At 36.0% G+C, this 18,969-nt stretch overlaps 1 protein-coding gene across 2 annotated transcripts in view; it reads left to right on the forward strand.

The window, feature by feature from the left end:
• The window catches only part of Slf1 (SMC5-SMC6 complex localization factor 1), a 69,263-nt gene extending 57,938 nt beyond the window's left edge, over positions 1–11,325 (forward strand). For both annotated transcript variants that reach the window (XM_057789895.1, XM_057789896.1), the window contains 6 exons: positions 1,872–2,017; positions 2,744–2,907; positions 3,581–3,714; positions 5,589–5,681; positions 6,094–6,276; positions 8,747–11,325. In XM_057789895.1, coding sequence (XP_057645878.1) covers positions 1,872–2,017; positions 2,744–2,907; positions 3,581–3,714; positions 5,589–5,681; positions 6,094–6,276; positions 8,747–9,228 — 1,202 coding nt within the window. In that variant the 3' untranslated portion in view covers positions 9,229–11,325. The remainder of the gene's footprint in view (positions 1–1,871; positions 2,018–2,743; positions 2,908–3,580; positions 3,715–5,588; positions 5,682–6,093; positions 6,277–8,746) is intronic.
• Positions 11,326–18,969: the final 7,644 nt, after the last annotated feature.

The raw sequence follows: 18,969 nt of genomic DNA on the forward strand, positions 1-18,969 counted from the left end.
TTATCCTAATTAGAATTCTTTAGAAACTTCAGATGGGGATTAGATTCTTCATTTAAATAAAATATCGGGTAAATATTTCTTGCCTGTTCTTTAGGCCTGGGAAGGTATAGTGAGAAAACAACCTTACACAAAAAGTAAATGATATGGCAATGTTTCAGTAACTCCTTGCGCATATTCCTTCGCTAGTCTTTTAGTTAAAGCAATTTGTTTTGGTTTTGATGAGAAAGAATGTGTTATTCCAACAGTCCCATGGCCCATGGCCGTACAGATGGACCTAGTTAAACTGGTAGCTGAAGCCGCAATACTTCTGTCTGGGCCTTTTAGTCCATTGTTCTATGCATGGCAACTTTTTGTAGCGTGTTTTGTTATTTAACTTTCGCCCTTCACTCTCCTATTGTTGCTCTCATTCTTTGTCATTCTCGTGTATTATTTGTGCTACTATTTATATAGAAAGTTTAGTAGAAAGTTTGTATCATTAAGTAGATGACATGGGAATCAGCTACTTTAGTAGTTTATCTCGATCAGTTATTCTGTCTGTAATAAATTTTTGTCTTACTAACACTTGAAGTTTTGGATAGAAAGATTTAAGGATATTGGTGTGGTTTGTTGCTTTCATAAATTAAAATTATCTCATTGTAGAGTGGGTGCAAATTTTAATGATATCTTCACATATTGTTTTATACTTTTATTCTTTATCTTGTATGTGTCCTCTAACTCTTCAGTGAGTATTATTAGAGGAAACTTCTTCCTATCAGCTCAAGACTGAATGTTACAAGTTAATTGCATGTGCATTTTTGGTTTTTTTGTTTGGTTGTTTTTTTTTGTTTTGTTTTGTTTTGTTTTCCTTTTGAGACAGCTTTGGTGCCTGTCCTGGAACTAGCTCTTGTAGACCAAGATGGCCTTGAAATCACAGAGATCTGCCTGCCTCTGCCTTCTGAGTGCTGGAATTAAAGGCATGCGCCACCACCGCCTTGCTGCATGTGTGCTTTTTAAATAAAACTAAGTGCTCTTGATGTCCGCCTATAATCCTAACACTTGAGAAGTGGAGGCAAAAGAATAAATAGTAAAGCATGATTCTCAGCTACATAGGGAATACAAAGGGCCACATTTATTAAAAATAAGTGAATGAGTGAATAAATAAAAATAAACACTCTCTTGTTAGCCGTGGTACATCTCTGCCCTCAAAGACAGAGGCTGAGTCATTGTGAATAAGGCCATCCTGGGCTGTAAAAGAGATTTTGTGTCAAAAATAAATTTAGTCAGTTTATTTTTTTTAATTAAATAAGTTAGTTAAAACTAAGAACTAGTTTTCCAAAAAGGATCCAAGTTGAAATTGTTAATGTTATTTAGAAACTCAAAGGTAAAGTCTTACATATAGGTATAATGGTGTAATCGTATAATCTCTTCTACATATATGGTTTTGTTGTTTTTGTTTGATTTGGTTTTTAGACAGAGTCTCACTAAGGCTGGCCTGAAACTATGTAGATTAGGCTAATTTGAATTCACAGAGGTCCCACTATTTTAGCTTCCGGAGTGATGTGATTATAAGAAATTCACTAGTATATTTGACTCTCGTATATGTGATGTTAAGACTTTTAATTAAAGTGATAATGTTTGTTTTTCAAATGCTAGCATATGTACCATAAAAGAAATTTCTCCTGAAAAACAAGGAGGATTATATGTGTATGTGTTTGATATAATATAATGTGTGTGTGTGTGTGCATGTGTGTATGTGTATATAACCATCCATAGTGGTTAAAAATTATAACTAAATCTTGCTGGCTTATGATATATCACTCAATTGAGTACAACCCTCTGCAAAAATATGGAGAAAATGTATAAGATGTAACAATATTTAATTGTTTTTACAGATTTTTCTTCCCAAGAACTAGAAATCTTCATTTGTTCTTTTTCATCTTCCTGGCTTCAAATGTTTGTTGCAGAAGCAATCTTTAAAAAGTTGTGCTTCCAGGGCCCTACCAGCGCTTGCACTGAGCCACTCTCTCTTCAGAAAATAGTAAGCACTGCCCTATTCAGGTTCCTCTTTCTTTCCTAAGAAGTGAGTTCATGAGTTCAGTTTCAATTCTTAGTTATTTCTCACAAATGGGCTGGAGAGATGCCTCAGTGTTCTCCCAGAGTACCCAGATTCAGTTCATAGCATGTATGGACCTTCTGACCTCAAGCACACATGCAGGCATCTTCCAATACACACACAAATAAACAATAATAATACATCTTTTTAGAAATAGATTAGTGAGTGGAAGTTTTGATGAGGGGAATAAGTAGAAAAAAGTATTTCCTGATATTTGCCATAATATATAATACTTTGAAACTACATCCAAATTTTTTTTTGTTTGAAATTTAAAAAGGAAAACTTACAAAAATGTATCCTATTTACATACATATATACATATACATACATACTTACATACATACATACATGCTACACTTGCTTCCATTCTCTCTTGTCTTGGCTGTATAATCTCTAAAGCTTCTTCAGCCAATGACAAGTCCCTTTGTTTATTGAAATGCTGGGCAAAAGGTGTCCTCAGCTTCAAGATATTGACAAAATAATTCCATAGATAATTACTCAGAACTGGCAACTTTAATATTCAGTCATGTTTAGAGAAGATAATTTGGCAATGTAGTTGTGAAATCAAGAAATAAAATGAGACTTGTTAGTAAAATGACCAAGTAATTTTTTACTACTCTTTGGTAATGATATAATGTTATTTTGTAACAGATAGACTCCTATTTGCCTGTTTTGGGAAAAATGGACATACATGGGGTGGGAAAAATGCAGATGCCAAAAAAAATCATCCAGCGGCCTTGCCTAGAGCCTCAGAGAGCACTACTAATGCTGAATGGTGCAAAGCCAAAACAAGTTGACGGTCAGCCAGAATTTCCGTAAGTAATGCTGTTGCTACTGCTATACTGTGGTTTGGAATGTGACCTTTTCTCTAAACTTTCTTAAACTTTAGAGATAACCTAAAGTTATTATCTGCAGTATATTGATTGCAAGAATATTCAGTTTTAGACCTATAAATAGATAGGATCAGCACTTCCTTTTACTTCCCTCCTAACAGGTGCTTCCCAAAAGAAATGAAACTATTAATCAAGTCTCTGTTTCATATAAATGCTTTTCTGAAACATAAAGTACAACATATTTTTGTAATATAAATGAGGTTTTAGATGTGTGGTCATGTGAGATGTTATATTGGTTTTTCCAAATGAGAGACTTCTTGAATGGGGAATTCTTAAGGCCTGGATTCTTATTTAGCTTTCAGCTTTAGATTCTCTACAGATGTGATTTACTTGGTTTCTTCTTTGCCCAACATTCTATACTCATTACCTTTTTAGTGAACAGTTGGAGGTATAAAAAAATTAAGTGAAAATTAATGCATCAAAATTTGTTCCTATATAGCTGACATCGTTTTAAAAATTGGAGAGCAATATGATTGAATGAGTGAGTGGTTTAAGTTAAAAGAAGGATACATTCTAAAGGAGGAAGAATATTATCTGATGTATGCTGGCATGCCTTACTGAAAAGCGAGCTTTCCTTGGTTTTCTTTCTTTTCAGAGAGTTGAACCGTGCTAAATGTTCTTCATCATTGAAAAAACTGAAAAAGAAGTCAGAAGGAGAATTGTCATGTTCCAAGGAGAATTGCCCTTCTTTGGTTACAAAGATGAATTTTCACAAAACTAATCTAAAAGGTATCCCAAGTATCTGAATTACTTACACTAAGAACTTTGCTTGGTTGTAATCAGTACTTGCAAATTTCACTCATTTGCTCTGATAAATGTTTGAACTTATATATTGGGCTAGATGTAGATGCAGGAAATACCTTTGTAGAGAGTGTGTTATTTTCTTGAACTCTCATTTATACACAGGAAGTGATTGTTTCACACCTGGTTAATAGAGTGCTCCTCCTTTTCTTCCCCACCTTGCTAGATGCTTATTGGTGTGTAGTGTTCCTTGAGCTCATTCAGATTTGCCCTCTTTACTTTGGTGTTCCATATCAACCTGTACTGCTTAGGATCAGTGTCTTCGATTTGAAAGTATAATTCATCCTTCATCTCTTTTCAGTCATACACATTTTGTGAACAAAGAGTGAGGAGTAGGCTATGTTACATAGCTGTGTTAAGCATATGGGCTCTTTTCTTGTAGGCACTGAGCCCAGACTGAAATGTGTTTGGCTTTTGGTTCTAACTGTACTGGAGCCTAAGTACCTGATGGATGGAATTTCAAGAACAGTGCTGTAATAATTTACTCTAGTGCCTCTTTTACTTAGATATCTCATAACCTGAAGATATATTATCTACAAGGCATCCTACTTGAATAAACTAAGTTGCTAGATTTACAAATTGCTCTTTACAAACTATTTCATATATATCAACTCATGAAAACAGGGACATCAAAGCTTTTACATCTTTCAGTATAATAGTTTATAACTTCCCATGAAATATGAAGAGTATTGGATTAAAACTCAGATATTCACTTCAAAGACCAGTATCTATTTTCTTTTGTTTTATTGTTTCAAAACATAAAATGAATATGAATGACTAGTCTGAACAGCAGAAGGAGTTGGGAGAGGAAGAAAATTGAGAAATAGAGAAAAACTTGAAGAGACTTCTTTTCTTATGGAGGAAATGCTCAGTAGACGTTGCAGAGATAATCTGTAAAACTGAGCACTATAGACACATGTTGGTCAGTATTCTATAGCAGGAACACGGTATGTCCATATCTCATTCCGTTTCCTGGACAGCCACTGACAAGGATTTACCATTGTTTTAATATCAAACTGTGACTTAAATTTTACTATTTAGATTATGAATAGATCATTTTGACCAGCAGCTACTAACTGCCTTCTGCTCAGCAAGAACTGTGTCATTCTATGTGCTAGTGTTGTTCAGTTTTCAGTGGGACGTAAGGAGTGTGCGTGTGCATGTCTGTGTGTGCATGTGTGTGTGTGTGGTGTTTATATTAAGATTCTTCCATTTCTCCCTCTGTGCTGCTGTAGCCAAGCCAGACAGCCTATTGAGAAGCAGCAAACCATCTGTTAATGGATTTGAAGTTCTGAATTATACTTGAGTATGTGGAGGCACTCGTGCTTAGCCAGGAACATTCATTTGAATTAAGCTATAAATGCTGTATAAGAAAGAGCCATACATTTAACGGAGGTTCATGAATAAATTTAAGAGAGGGCAATTGCGCTTTAAAACTTTTATTGCTGCAAAACCAAGTATTTTTGGTGTTTCTATCATTTGGGGTTTTATGGCAGGATTGAAGCTTTAAACCTTGAACTATGGAGAGACAATGCCTATGTTAAAGCTTTAGCTGCAGAATTTCATTGCTGAATTGCTGACAGAACAGAAGCTCTGGATTGCTGGGGTTTCCTCCCCCCACCACCACGCCTTTTTTTTTTTTTTTTTTTTTCTTAATTCAAGAGATGTTTAAACCCTTCAGAGGAAAACTCAATAAGTAATTGTCTGGCATGAGTCCACATCTTCTAGTCATGGCCTTTGATTATTTTCTTTAGTTGATATCTTGTCTTCTCTGGAATAATCTATTAATTTTTTTATGGCAGGGGAAACAGCTCTGCATAGAGCCTGCATAAAAAACCAAGTGGAGAAATTGATTATTCTTCTCTCTTTGCCAGGAATAGACATCAATGTTAAAGGTAAGTTCCCTAGGTCTTTGTGCTCTCATTCAGTGTCTTAAAATGTTTGATACAAATAGTTTTATGTCACATTAAGAAAAATCATATAAGTAAATTTGCAGAAGATATTTTTAAAATATTGTTACTAGCCAAACCAAAATAATTCATTATGTAATAATTTAGAACTAATAATATAAAATATTTTAGTAGTAATTTTCTGATCATATTTCACCATTAATATTTTGAAGTTGCTTTTTATTTATCCTCAGTTTTTAAATAGAAATATGATTACACTGTGTTCATTTTCACCAAAGCTGTCTTTTCCCATATGAAACTCTACAGAGCAATAGGATGAGAGTTACAGAATATCGGTGCTTTGCCACCAGCAGTACTACTAGTGCTGTTTTAAAACTTGCCTTGATTTCTAATTTAGACAATGCTGGCTGGACGCCTTTGCATGAAGCCTGTAACTATGGCAACACAGTGTGTGTCCAGGAAATTTTGCAACGTTGTCCAGAGGTAGATCTGCTCACTCAAGTGGATGGGGTGACTCCTTTGCATGATGCACTGTCAAACGGACATGTAGAAATTGGCAAGCTGCTTCTACAGCATGGGGGTGAGTGTGCTTGTGCTAAGTGATTTTGATAAATTATCTAGGCTTTTGATAAATCTCTTAGAGGCAGATAACACTTTATACTTAAAAATATGTAAGAAAAGGTGCTTTTATTTCATATTAGTGAATAATTAAAGATAAAAAGTCTCATAAAATATAGCCACTCTTTATTAGCTGTTATAAGAATCATTTTATAATATTTATGTACTGTTATAACTATTGAGGTTTGTATATAATAATATGTTTTTTTCAGTTGAACATGTTGATGTTAAATATTTCTTTTACTTAATATATATGATGTGTTTGTGAACTAGTCATTCCTTAAAGCTTTGGATTCAGGGCTTCTTGTGACTGCTTTGGTTTTCCATCCATCCTTGTTTTGTTACATGTATATGTATAACTCTCCAAACCAATGTTGTCTTTGTAAGGCATTCCTTTATAGATTATGGAAAAGATAGCTATGAATATTTTCCAGTTATATTTGCAGTTACCTAAGTTAAAGTTGGATTTTCAGATGATAGTCAGGGAATGATGCAAGGATGGCGTGAAGAGGCTAACTTAAGCGTCGGATGCATCTACTGCTTTTCCTGAGTCTTTCATTTTTACCTTCAGTAACTCCTGTTTTAGCGACATTTTGCATATGAACTATTACACATATTGCCTCAAAATATTCAACCTAATTTGTGTTTTCAAGAAGATAACTGAAAACTAGCTTGTAATGAAAAAAATACAAACCTTTGTAAATTGGTTGTATTGTGCTAATTTTAGCTTAGAATTTAATGTGTTTCTGTTGTATATAAAGCATTTTGTTCTGTGTAAAATCAGAAGGCATATTTTTTATATGGGTTTTTGTTTGTTTGCTTGCTTTTGGATTGGGGTTTGAACGGTTTTTTTGTGGCGGGGGGTGATGCTGTGTACATCTAAGAAAGGATGCATGATGGCTTGAGAGACTTGGTTATTTATAGTCTTCTCCTGCCCCCTAAAGGCCTAAATGTGTCTGTTTTACCAACACTATTTCATAATTGGCGTAGTTCTTCTACCTTCTTTTTAAAATACTATTTGTTTTCTAAACCTAATGCTTTTCCTATTAAGTATTATGTTTTTCTACTCAAGATTTAATCTGACATTCTAGCAAATACTTGTTTCTGTATCAAATGATATGATATGAGAGTTATTACAGTATGATATCCAGCTTATCCATATAATATAGTATTACGTCAACCAATGTGAATTTGCTAACAAAGACTAGTAAGTTAAGAGAGAAAATCTGCTTATACTTGGATAAAGTACTTGTTTGTTTGTTTGTTTGTTTGTTTGTTTGTTTGTTTGTTTTGTTCTTTTTTTACTAATCCAGTCACAGTCTGGGTTTCAATCTGTCACATGGTTTGACGTTACCACTGTGCTAAGCTATTAATTTCAAGACTCTCAGTCTTGAGAGCAATAATTTTAAGAGTGTATACTGCTGAAACTTTGTTTCCTTCAGGTATTCATAATTTTTTCCTAACAGGAAAAAGAATATTTTATTTTTGTTTTGAGATGCTAACAAAGATAATACAATTTTCATTTGGAATTCTTTTCTCTACAATTGTACATCCATCATTTAAGCCATCGTATGTGTGGTTACAGTCTTAACACTTAACAATCTATTCTCCTTTTTGTTCCATTTGATAATGATAGGAATTTCCTATTTGGTCCCTTACCTTCATATCCCAGGTAACAGTTCCATGAGTAAGTGCGTAAAGGCTTAAAGATGTGACTGACCAGTCCAGCCCAGACCAGTACCTGTACTGGGTCACGTGACTGAGTGCTGTGTCAGTGCTTTACATTCCTTACACGATTAATATTTAGGGAATCACTTTCAGTGCTTAGTGTCTCAGTGCTCTGCAAGTACCTACTATGACTATTGGCAGGTTTTTTGTTTTTGTTTTGATAGCTAGATCAACTATTGAGTTTGATTTAGAAAAATTAACATGGAAGTTTCTGTGAAGCCCTTACCTTTAAGGCAGTTAAACATTAGCAAGAATAAAATGAAAAATGTACTATGTCTGCATAGGGTCTGTATAGTTTCCATACTGCCAGTGCTTTATCAGTAATGTAAAGAAGACCTTTTTTTTTTCCTTTTTCTGAACTTACACTAAGGCATTTTATGAATTTTGTCTGTGAATACTGAAATTCTTGCTCTTACGGTACGCAGGTAAGGTGTTTAAAACTGTCTCATTTATCTTCTATACTACTTCTCCAACTAGAGTATGGGCTTCTAAGCAGGCTTCATTGGACAACTGACTGGAATTGTAAGTTTGTAAACTGAGCTTTATTAGTCTGTATAGACAGTCATGGGCTGTAGGCAGCTAGTTAGCAACTATGGTAAAAAGCAGAGCCCTGTAAGCTTTGTGGGGAAAAGGGAAAAAACAGCTGTTAAACCTGCCAAAATAAAAATGTTTTACTCTTAACATTCTGTATTTTCTTTTCGCAGGCCCAGAGCTTTTACAGCAGAGGAACTCTAAGGGGGAGTTGCCCCTGGATCACGTGCTGTCACCTAAAGACAGGGAAGAGCTGTTTGCTATCACCAATCTAGACGATACAGTGGACAACTTCCATGCTCAGACACAGAAACGTTTTTATCACCAGCAGCTTGAATTTGGTGCATTTTTACTTAGTAGGATGTTGCTTAGTTTTTGTTCAATATTTGATTTATCTTCAGAATTCACCCTAGCTTTCAAAGGGTTGGCTCATCTAAGTGAGTTGCTTATGGCATGTAATAGTGACACAGAAGCCACCAGTGGACATACTGACTGGTTACTGGATCTTTACGCTAGAAACATAAAAGCATTAAAGAAGCTCCCCGATGTTCTTAAGGAACTGCCTGGGAGTCTAAGTGTGCGTCCCGGAGTGCATACTGAGGCCTTATTGGTGACCCTGGAAATGATGTGTCGGTCAGTCACAGAGGTGTCATGATGCCGGAAAGTGTGAGCCAGACCTAAACATACAACTTGCTCTGTCAGTTAGTATAATAGTCATAGCTTTGTTTATGGACAAATTTGATTTAGTCACTGACAGACTTACAGCAGATTTTCATAGCACTTAAAAACATCTGCAGAACTAGAATACGGGCTCCCTGTCCAGGTTTGGAATTTAACGCAGAAAAGATACAACAATAAAAGGAAGTAGTGTTGTTGGGTATAAAATGCTTTTATTAATCGTTAAAATTCTTTGTTTTGAAATATTTATTTATATTGTTTTGTAGAAAATAAAATATTTTTTCATATCAAAATGTCCCTTCCTCTAAGTGCTATAGGTTTTTAAATCATGATAAGGATATTCATTAAAATGTGTATCTATATACTTGAAAAACTTGTTTCTCCTTTATATGCTAATGTCTAAGATACATTTGTTTTTCCTTGTTTCTAAAATAAACCTTTCTAGAATTTTAAATTATATTTAATAATCTTTTTAAATGCTACATTATTTGCAATTTAACAATTGAGTTCTTTGATCTATTGTAGTTTAGCAGCGCATATATGAAGTATGCTCCTGTTCGCTTAACCAGTCTTCTGTCAGTGAAAACATTTTCCCACATAAAAAGTTTCATTAAATAATATAATTAAAATTTACAATGAAATTGCTGTGGTTATCTGAAATTTTAGTATGCAGTATGAATTTGCAGATTAGTGTTTCAGTTTTTTTCTAATAGTTTATAACTTAAAAGACAGAGTGTGACTATTAACCACTTAAGAGATTGTAATTCCTTCACTGGTGAAAGTAAGTTACACTGTGTTATAGATGGGGAAAAGAATCTTGATGTTATGTAATGTAATTGCGGCCCCAACAGCAACTAATGTGTTAAAGAAGCATTATGCTTCATTTCTCAAACAGATCTTTCAGCAAGAGACAGGCCAATGTCTTAGTCTTTGCACACTAATAAAAATAGTCACTGGAGAGGCTGAGTTAGGGGAATGACAGAGAGTTTGTATCCAGACTAAGTTACAGTGTGACCCTGTCAGAGAGGAAGACAAAAAAGAAGCAAAGAGAAAAAGACGGAAAAGAGAAAGGAACCAGAAATAGTCACTGAATCTCACTATGAAGGCACCTTGGGAGAATGCTGCTCCATAAACTAACACACACTTGAGCATAGACTTTGACTCAAGCACGGGGTAAATCTGGCTAATTTGATGTTGCAAGAACTTTTTTCTGTTTTGGTTTTCTTATATGTCAAATGGAAGTAATGTCATGTCAGGTGCCCTTGTCCTGAAAGAATTCAGGTAAACTCTCACTTTCTATGATGCTTCAGATTTGCTAATAATGAGCTGCTGCTGGAGCAAAAAGGAAGATTCTAAAGTGGACAGTAATTTTACGACTAAAAGATATGAATAGTATCATGAGGTAGGATTTGTACTCTTAGGGAGTTCCATAAGTTAGATATTCACTGAAGAATATTTATTTGATTGAACTATTGCTATTGCACAGCAAGCTGTTTTGTGTCCCACAAGCCATAAAGCCATGTTCCTCCAAGATGTCTTCTTTAAGAAGGCATTGTTTCACAGTACAGGGTACTGTGTTCTGTGCCGAATTACTACACTCCAAGATTCCAGCATTATTTGTATTATTTCTTGTTTTGTAGTTTAGAAAACATAATTGTTGTCTTCAGTCTATCTTAGAGGGCAAAGAGGAAAAAATTCTAAGCACTTAAGAGCTGACGAGAGGCCAAGGAGAATGGCACAGGAACTTTCATCTGGCGATGGATCGAGAGAGAGACAGAGACCCAATTTGGATCAACCGTCTGAGCTCGTAAGGTCCAAATGAGGAGCAGAAGGAGGGAGAACATGAGCAAGGAAATCAGGACCACGAGGGGTGTACCCACCCACTGTGACAGTGGAACTGATCTATTGGGAGCTCTCCAAGGCCAGCTGGACTGGGACTGAATAAGCATGGGTTGAAACTGGACTCTCTGAACAAGGCGGACAATGAAGGCTGATGAGAAGCCAAGGACAATGGCACTAGGTTTCGATCCTAATACATGAACTGGCTTTGTGGGAGCGTAGCCTGTTTGGATGCTCACCTTCCTGGACCTAGATAGAAGTGGGAGGACCTTGGTCTTCATGTAGAGCAGGGAATTTGGACTGCTCTTCAGTATCGAGAGGGAGGGGGAGTGGACTAGGGGGAGGAGAAGTGGGGTGGGGATAGGGGGAGGGGAGCGGGGGGAGGGGGCAATATGTGGGAGGAGGGGGAGGGAAATGGGAAACGGGGAGCAGTTGGAAATTTTAAGTAGAAAAGAATAAAAAAAAAAAAAAAAGTCCTGAGTTAACTTTTCATTGGAGACTTTTCAAAGTTGCTGGTGAAGACAAAGCTGAGTGATGTCACTCTGTCCCGCATCCTCCCAGAGCAGACTGACAGTCCCATGGGAAGTAAATCAAACCATAGCCCCTTCCACAACGTGAATAAAAGTCAGTCAGCTTTCCTCCTTGGTACAGTTTATGCGGTTCTTAGACAGACCTTTGGAATTTCCCTGTGTTCTTAATGTTAGTTCCCCTGTAGAGAATGAGGAAGAAGTTCTGTAGACATAGTTCCCTGCAAAAATGACCGGGAAAAAAAAATCACTTCTCCTAGTATATAACAATGGAAAATGAATTATTGTTTTAAGTTTAACAAAAGGCTAACAGAGCCCAAAGTGGTATACTTCTTAGGAGGAGCTGTGACAACTGGGAAGGTAAGCTAGAATTAAATATGTGTGTTTTTATGTGTTTATTTGAAGTGCTGTAGAATAAAAATTAGTTCTGTGTGTTCCTGGAAGCTTTAGTAAGTGTACCCTACTTTTTAAATTGAAATACTGAGCCTGATCACACTTAATTTCTGATAGTACATTTGATGAGTATTACTTTGTCAATTCTATTTCTATTTTTAGAATACATAGGCAGTGGATGGGCTCTTGAATTCGTTGTGATCATTCTGAGGCAAATGTGAATGTGTTAATGTTAGGGCATATACATACATACTACAAGAATGTGCTTGCTCTTTCTTGATGCTGTTATAGGAAAATGAATAGATTTACATGAAACGAAAAACTTACTGATGGGTTTTGCAGCCCTTCTGCCTCTGATGAACTTGGGAAGAGCTGTCACTGTCGCTCCTAAGCCAGCAGAATGGTGTCTTCTCTGACTGGCATGAGCTACTTACTGCCTCCAACCTGTATTCGGTAGCTTCCATGCCAATTGCGTCTCCTGCTGAGGTAGACCTTGCAAAACTCAGTGATTATTGTTTTTATATCAAATGTGGATTGAGTTAGAAAGGTCAGTTACAGACTTACTGACAAATACCTGGTTATGTTAAACTGAACATGGAGTAGTTAACTAATGCATGTAAATTAGATTATGTTATCAGAAAATTCAGCTTGTATTTTAAAATGAATTGCAGTAGGAAAATGTATTTTGTTAATTTCTAAGCCTGTGTGAGAGAAAATATCAGGCACTAAATTGATCAGAAAAAGTTACATTGGTTCTGAGCATGCTTTCTTCAGCACACTGATGAAGGAAGACTTTCAGTGTTTTATAAGACTTTTTAATATTGATAATCATTAGATTATTACTCTTATAGTGAATTCTGGTCCTGATCTTGCAGAACATATAGAGCTGTATGTTAACTCCTAATCCTAGTTTATGAGAACATGAGCAACATAAACTGTATCCTTTTTGTTTATTAAGATATGAAGTTGTATGAATTGTTAGAAAATTCTTTGAAATTATTTGAATGAAATCTTAGAGATTTACAAATATAAGTGATTTTTTTTGTAGATTATGGTCTCTTTGGAAGTTTTTTTTCTTCTCTTATAAACTGTTTATGGTGTGATATATTTAAATACATTGTTGCTTTTTCTAGTGTAGATATAATGCAATTGAACTTTTATCAGCCTGTTTTTAAAAGTTTGAAATGCAGCTCTTCATCCTAGATATGAATGATTTTTCTTAAAAATATAATGCTTTGCTGTTAAAGATATAACTATATTTGCATCTCTTTAAATACAGTGAACTCTTTTTGTGTCTAAAACTGCTGACTTATTAATAAAACCCAACTGTTGTCAGAGGGACTATTGATCAATTATTCAGTAATCATAATGAAAGGTGGATATTCATACATAGCATGGAAATATTGAAATCCATTACCTTTAACAGGTGTAGACCCAAGAAAGTTCCATTATTTAAGCATCCATGCATTCTTCTGTCCAGTTAAAATTGATAAATGTGATCACCTTTCTTCTCATATTATCAGATTATATCAAATAAACATTGAGGGCCCATAAATAGTAATTATTGATGGAAAATGGATTAGTACTATAGGCTATAAAAGATTTAATACTATCAAAAATAAAAGTTTAAAATACATTTAACACTTCCAGAGGATATCATTTGCACTGAACTAGAAATCTGGACTCCAACTTTTGAGTTTCTACCTATCATTTCTTCTGATGGTAGATGAACTGAGATTACTAACGTTTCTCTGTTCTTTTGTTCCCAAGTGAAAAGTCATATGGGGGGGGCGGGGATCATTAGTCTTAAAGTGGTGACCAAAGTTAGTTTGCTCTCGGTGACTCACAGCCTCCGTGTCAGATCAGCAGTGGTTTGTGTCTGCATGCATGGTGGATGTATAATGTGTCTGTAGTTGGGGGATGTGTTGGGTGTGTGTCTGTAGTTGGGGGGATGTGTTGGGTGTATGTCTGTAGTTGGTGGATGTATAATATGTCTGTAGTTGGGGGGATGTGTTGGGTGTGTGTCTGTAGTTGGGGGGATGTGTTGGGTGTATGTCTGTAGTTGGTGGATGTATAATATGTCTGTAGTTGGGGGGATGTGTTGGGTGTGTGTCTGTAGTTGGGGGGATGTGTTGGGTGTGTGTCTGTAGTTGGTGGATGTATAATATGTCTGTAGTTGGGGGATGTGTTGAGTGTGTGTCTGTAGTTGGTGGATGTATAATATGTCTGTAGTTAGGGGATGTGTTGAGTGTGTGTCTGTAGTTGGGGGGTGTGTTGGGTGTGTGGCTCTCCCTGAAACACGATTTTTTTTCCAGTTTGCATTGCATTCTTTCTGTTTTACAGCAGCCATGAAGTGACTGAGCATTATGTAGAATTTGAATAGATTAAGATGTGCATTTTAAAAACAAAAATAAGTTGCAAAAATGAAACCTGAACAGGGGAATGAGGGAAAATGGTTAGAAAATGTCTGATTTAAAGGAAATAAGAAAGGAAATATTTCTAAATGTTGTTGAAAACAATGATTAAAGTTACTGACTACATATAAAATCATACAAAAAAACTGATGTGGGAGTCCCCTCTGTGTGTTGTGATTACCATTAATAAATAAAAAAACCTGCCTTAGCCTGTTGATAGGGCAGAACTTAGGTAGGCGGAGAGGACTGGACTGAATGCTGGGAGAAAGAAGAGCAGAATCAGGGGACACTATGGAACTGCTGCCAAAGATAACCACGCAGTGATTTAATTCATACAGTTTCTGTGTGGTTATTTTGGTTCTTAGTAGCCGGACTAAGAAGCTTCTCCTCCTACAGAAGGCATATAAACAGATATGAATCATTGATAAGCTATGTCCTTGGCATTTTTGAGAAATTTTAATAGGCTGAACCAAGGATCAAGGTGATAGTTTTGTAGAGTGCTCTTGTGCTTGAAATTCAGTAAGAAGTAGTTTTTATTAAAACACCAGATTAACAGGAACATTCAGACTAGTCTGTTGTGACAAGTTGTGTTCACTCTTCTCCATGGGATTAGTAAATCTAATTGTCTTCACTACAAAGACACTTAGGAACGACAAGGAAGCAGTGAAACTTAGAAGTAATTGTCACATTTTTCTCATCACTACAGTTCTTACACATTCCCTTCCAAAGGACCGTAATTCATACTGAGACATGTCATTGGAAGAAAATAACTTACAGGGAGGTCAAAAGCCATTTACTAAAAGTTCTCTAAATGCCTTCTTTCCTGATTGATTTTAATTTTGTAATGAAAAATAGCAGGTATTTAAATGTATTAGATACTTTTTTCTAAATTTCATGGGGAAAATACAAGTAAATACATTGTTATTGGTAGTTATACTTATGTGTCAAACATTTTAAATAATTTTCTTTTTTTTTTTTAATTAAATCGCTGCTTGGCCCATTAGCTCTAGCTTCTTATTGGCTAACTCTCACATATTAATTTAACCCATTTCTAGTAATCTGTGTATCACCATCTGGCTGTGGCTTACTTGCTAAAGTTCTGGCATCCATCTCTGGCGGGGCTACATGGCTTCTCTCCGACTCTGCTTCCTCTCTCCCAGCATTCATTATGGTTTTCCCCGCCTAGATCTGTTCCCCTATAGCACTGCTATAGTCCCAAAGCGGTTCTTTTGTTAACCAATGATATTCACATCATACAGAGGGGGATCTCACATCACTTTCTTTTTTCTGTTTAAATATAAAAGGTTTGAACTTTAACATAGTAAAATTACATATTATCATAACTAAGAAAAACTATATAAATTCTTCAACTCCATCAAAGACTCCAGAAGGATATAATATTACCTAAGTTAACAGGAAGTGCATTGTAAGCAACTTCTGAAACTCTAGAAATGATAGAGACATCTCACTGCCTGGACAGTCACCCTAAGTTCTTCTGTACTGTTGGGGCATCATTCTTCAGCCTACTGGTCTATAGTATCTAGCAGTCTTTTCCACGAGGCAGGAAATTTCAAAGACAGTTCCACCTGTATTGGCAGTTTATCAGTCACTTTCTTCTGTGTCCTGTAGAATGTCTCGCAGACTCTTTCATGAAGCAGGAACCCTGAAGGACTGTCTCACCTTCTGTAGATAAGTTCAGCAGTCATTTCTCTGTGGGTCCTGCATGTCCAGTTAAGCAGTCCAGGCAAGAACAGTTTCTTGCCCAAGTGGCTAACCAACTCCATAAGGAGCCTCTTCGATGCCCATCTTCCTGTTGAAGTAGCAGGTGCTGCCAGGAGCAGATGTGTCTCATTGTCATGAAAAATCCTACATTCTTAAAACATTTTAAATGCCATATTCTGTAGTCTTTGAAAGGTTTGAAGAATGCATATCCACCTGAAATACATCTCTGTGCATCTAGAAAATCTAACATGACTACAAGCTTGATTATTATAGATGACTACTAACATTTCTTAATTATAAATTACATTTTAAATGAGCTGCACACAATACCTTAAGAGTAGAAATATACATATAAGTAAATATTTTTATTCATCAATTTTTGTAAAATAGTTTCTATTTGTTCACAGTACCAGAAGCCTACTTATTTGAGAGTGATACTCCTATGTGAGTCTCTTCTTTTACATTTATTTACTTTTTACGTATTTGAGTGTATGGGGGGGGGGCATGCATGCCATGGCAGGCACGTGAATGTTAGAGCACAACCCTTCAGAATCAGTTGTACATAGGTAGGTCCTGTCATCAGGTTTGGTAGTGATATCTCTACCCACTGACCAATCTTACTTGTCCAAGAATTGATCTTGAAATGCTTTTAAAATAGGCTAATTTTAAACTTGCATGTCCTCCATTTTTAAAAAATAGCTAAAGCTTTAAAATTTGCCATTTTTCTTCAAAGCAGGCTGTAATTACTATCATCTAATAAAGATCTTAAGTAGCTCAGTTGTCCTGTGTATTTCTTTGAAACTGAATCTGACAACTCACTTCATGGTACCTTAGACAAGAGCCTCTCCAGTGTTCAAGTGGAAGATTGCTCCTTGCTTTTCAGTGGTAGTAGCCCTTGCTTGCTAGATTTACAACTTTTGAAAGGGCTAGTCATAACATATAACCCATTTTTTATTTTTACAGTTTTATAAGTGTTAATGGAAACAGTTATGTGCTTTCTGAAGAGTTTTTACTTATTTAACTCAGAAAACAGGAAGTTATGAGACTGGTAATTGTTTATAATTGCTCTATAAAATGGAAATGGAACCGTGTAAACTTACTTACAGCAGAATGACAGATAGATAGACGTAGCTGTCTACCGAGAGGGTTCTAACATTACCATGCCATTGTTCTCTAGGCACACTGTTGCATGCACCTACAGGATGAAGGCCAAGAGTATAGTGTAATGCATTAATTAATCTCCAAATGCATAGAAACATCACAGCTTTTATTTGAAAAGTAACAAAAGGTAACTGTAACAGCCAGGAAGTATTGGTAACTCTTTTGGTGGGAGGATTTCTTGACTGCCAAATAAAAGTATTTTGAATTAGCATTATAGTGCACAAGAATGAATGATACATACCTGTTTACTAATTGGTGTGTCTGGTGTTGGTTATGTAAATAAATGCAAAATGGTTTGTGCTTATTCCCATCCCCACCCCCAAAAAAAGTACTGGTGATTATTTTTTCCTGTTAGATACTTTTGTTTTCCATACAAGGATTGAACCTCAGGCCTGATATTTATTAGGCAAGTACTCTAGTATAGAACCATAGTCTCAACCTCTACATAGCCTCCCTCACTTCTGAACATCCAATAGGGAAATTTTAAATAGCAAACAAATGAAATGGAAATGAAATTGGGGAAGGAGGGCTTCTTCAAATGGTTTTGGGCATTTGATCTTTCCGGGTAGGTTCTGTGTGTTTCACAAGTCTAGGACAAATGCAAGAAGCATATGATTCTGTAAATTTGGTTAGAAATTGGAAGTAACCTCCTGTCACAAGCAAGCCCCTTCTTGTAACAGGAAGTAGAACGATGTATTTTGCAGAATTGATCTTCAACGGACCACACATACAGTTTTGGTTTAGAGTTGTTGGAATCACTACTGTGTAAGAATATTTTATGGGGGATTTAGTTGTATGGATTCTGTTTCTCTGGTAACTATAAAAAAAGAATCTTGAGAAAAATAATTGGTATTTTCTTCTCCTTTGCTCCCTTCTGTGATCCAGCTGTCTTTGTGAAAACTGGTGCTTGGCTGTTGTCTCGGGCGCTTCCTATAATGCAGAACACAATTAAAATCATGTGGGCTCTTTTCTGTACAAATTTAGCATTTCTTCCAAATCTGTCACCACTTGAACCCAGGCAAAATAAAATCGTTTAACTTGACTGAAGCCAGTTTAAAGCTAGCCACTGACCCCGGACTGAGCCATGTGAACTTTCCTCACTAGTAGGACTCACAGCTAGCTCCTTCAGCCAGAGCTCTGGATTTCCTCAGATCAGTCTTCCTGAGAAGTCAGGTGGTTTCTCACTGGCTCATTGGGGCTGTTCCTTTTCTCTTTGAAGGAACATTAAAAAATATAGAGCAGGGAAGGCCTGCATTGCAGTTATTTTGATACATACAGAGAGCACATTGACATAGATACTCAACTAAAGCTCTCTACCCTATTAGTTGATGAGAGCAGAATATGCAGTACCATTGTTGCCTTTCAACAGTAGTCCTGGGACTGGAGACTCAGCAGTTAATGGTACTTAACTTTTCTTGGAGAGCACCAAAGTTGGTTCTCAGCAGTTCATAATCTGAGAATCTATTTCCAGGGGATCCAATACCCATTTTTGGTCTCTGGGCATTGTATGTATAGTGCACTTTAAAAACATGCAGACAAACACTTGTACACATAAATACCCTTTTTTCACTGCATTCAAAGATACACAGATTTTTTAAAAATTGTTTTTACAAAAATATTGGTGTAGTACTACACACAGGATATTTTGTAGATTTTGTTTTT

The sequence above is a fragment of the Chionomys nivalis genome, chromosome 15 (genome assembly GCF_950005125.1).
Source record: "Chionomys nivalis chromosome 15, mChiNiv1.1, whole genome shotgun sequence".
Classification (NCBI taxonomy): Eukaryota; Metazoa; Chordata; class Mammalia; order Rodentia; family Cricetidae; genus Chionomys; species Chionomys nivalis.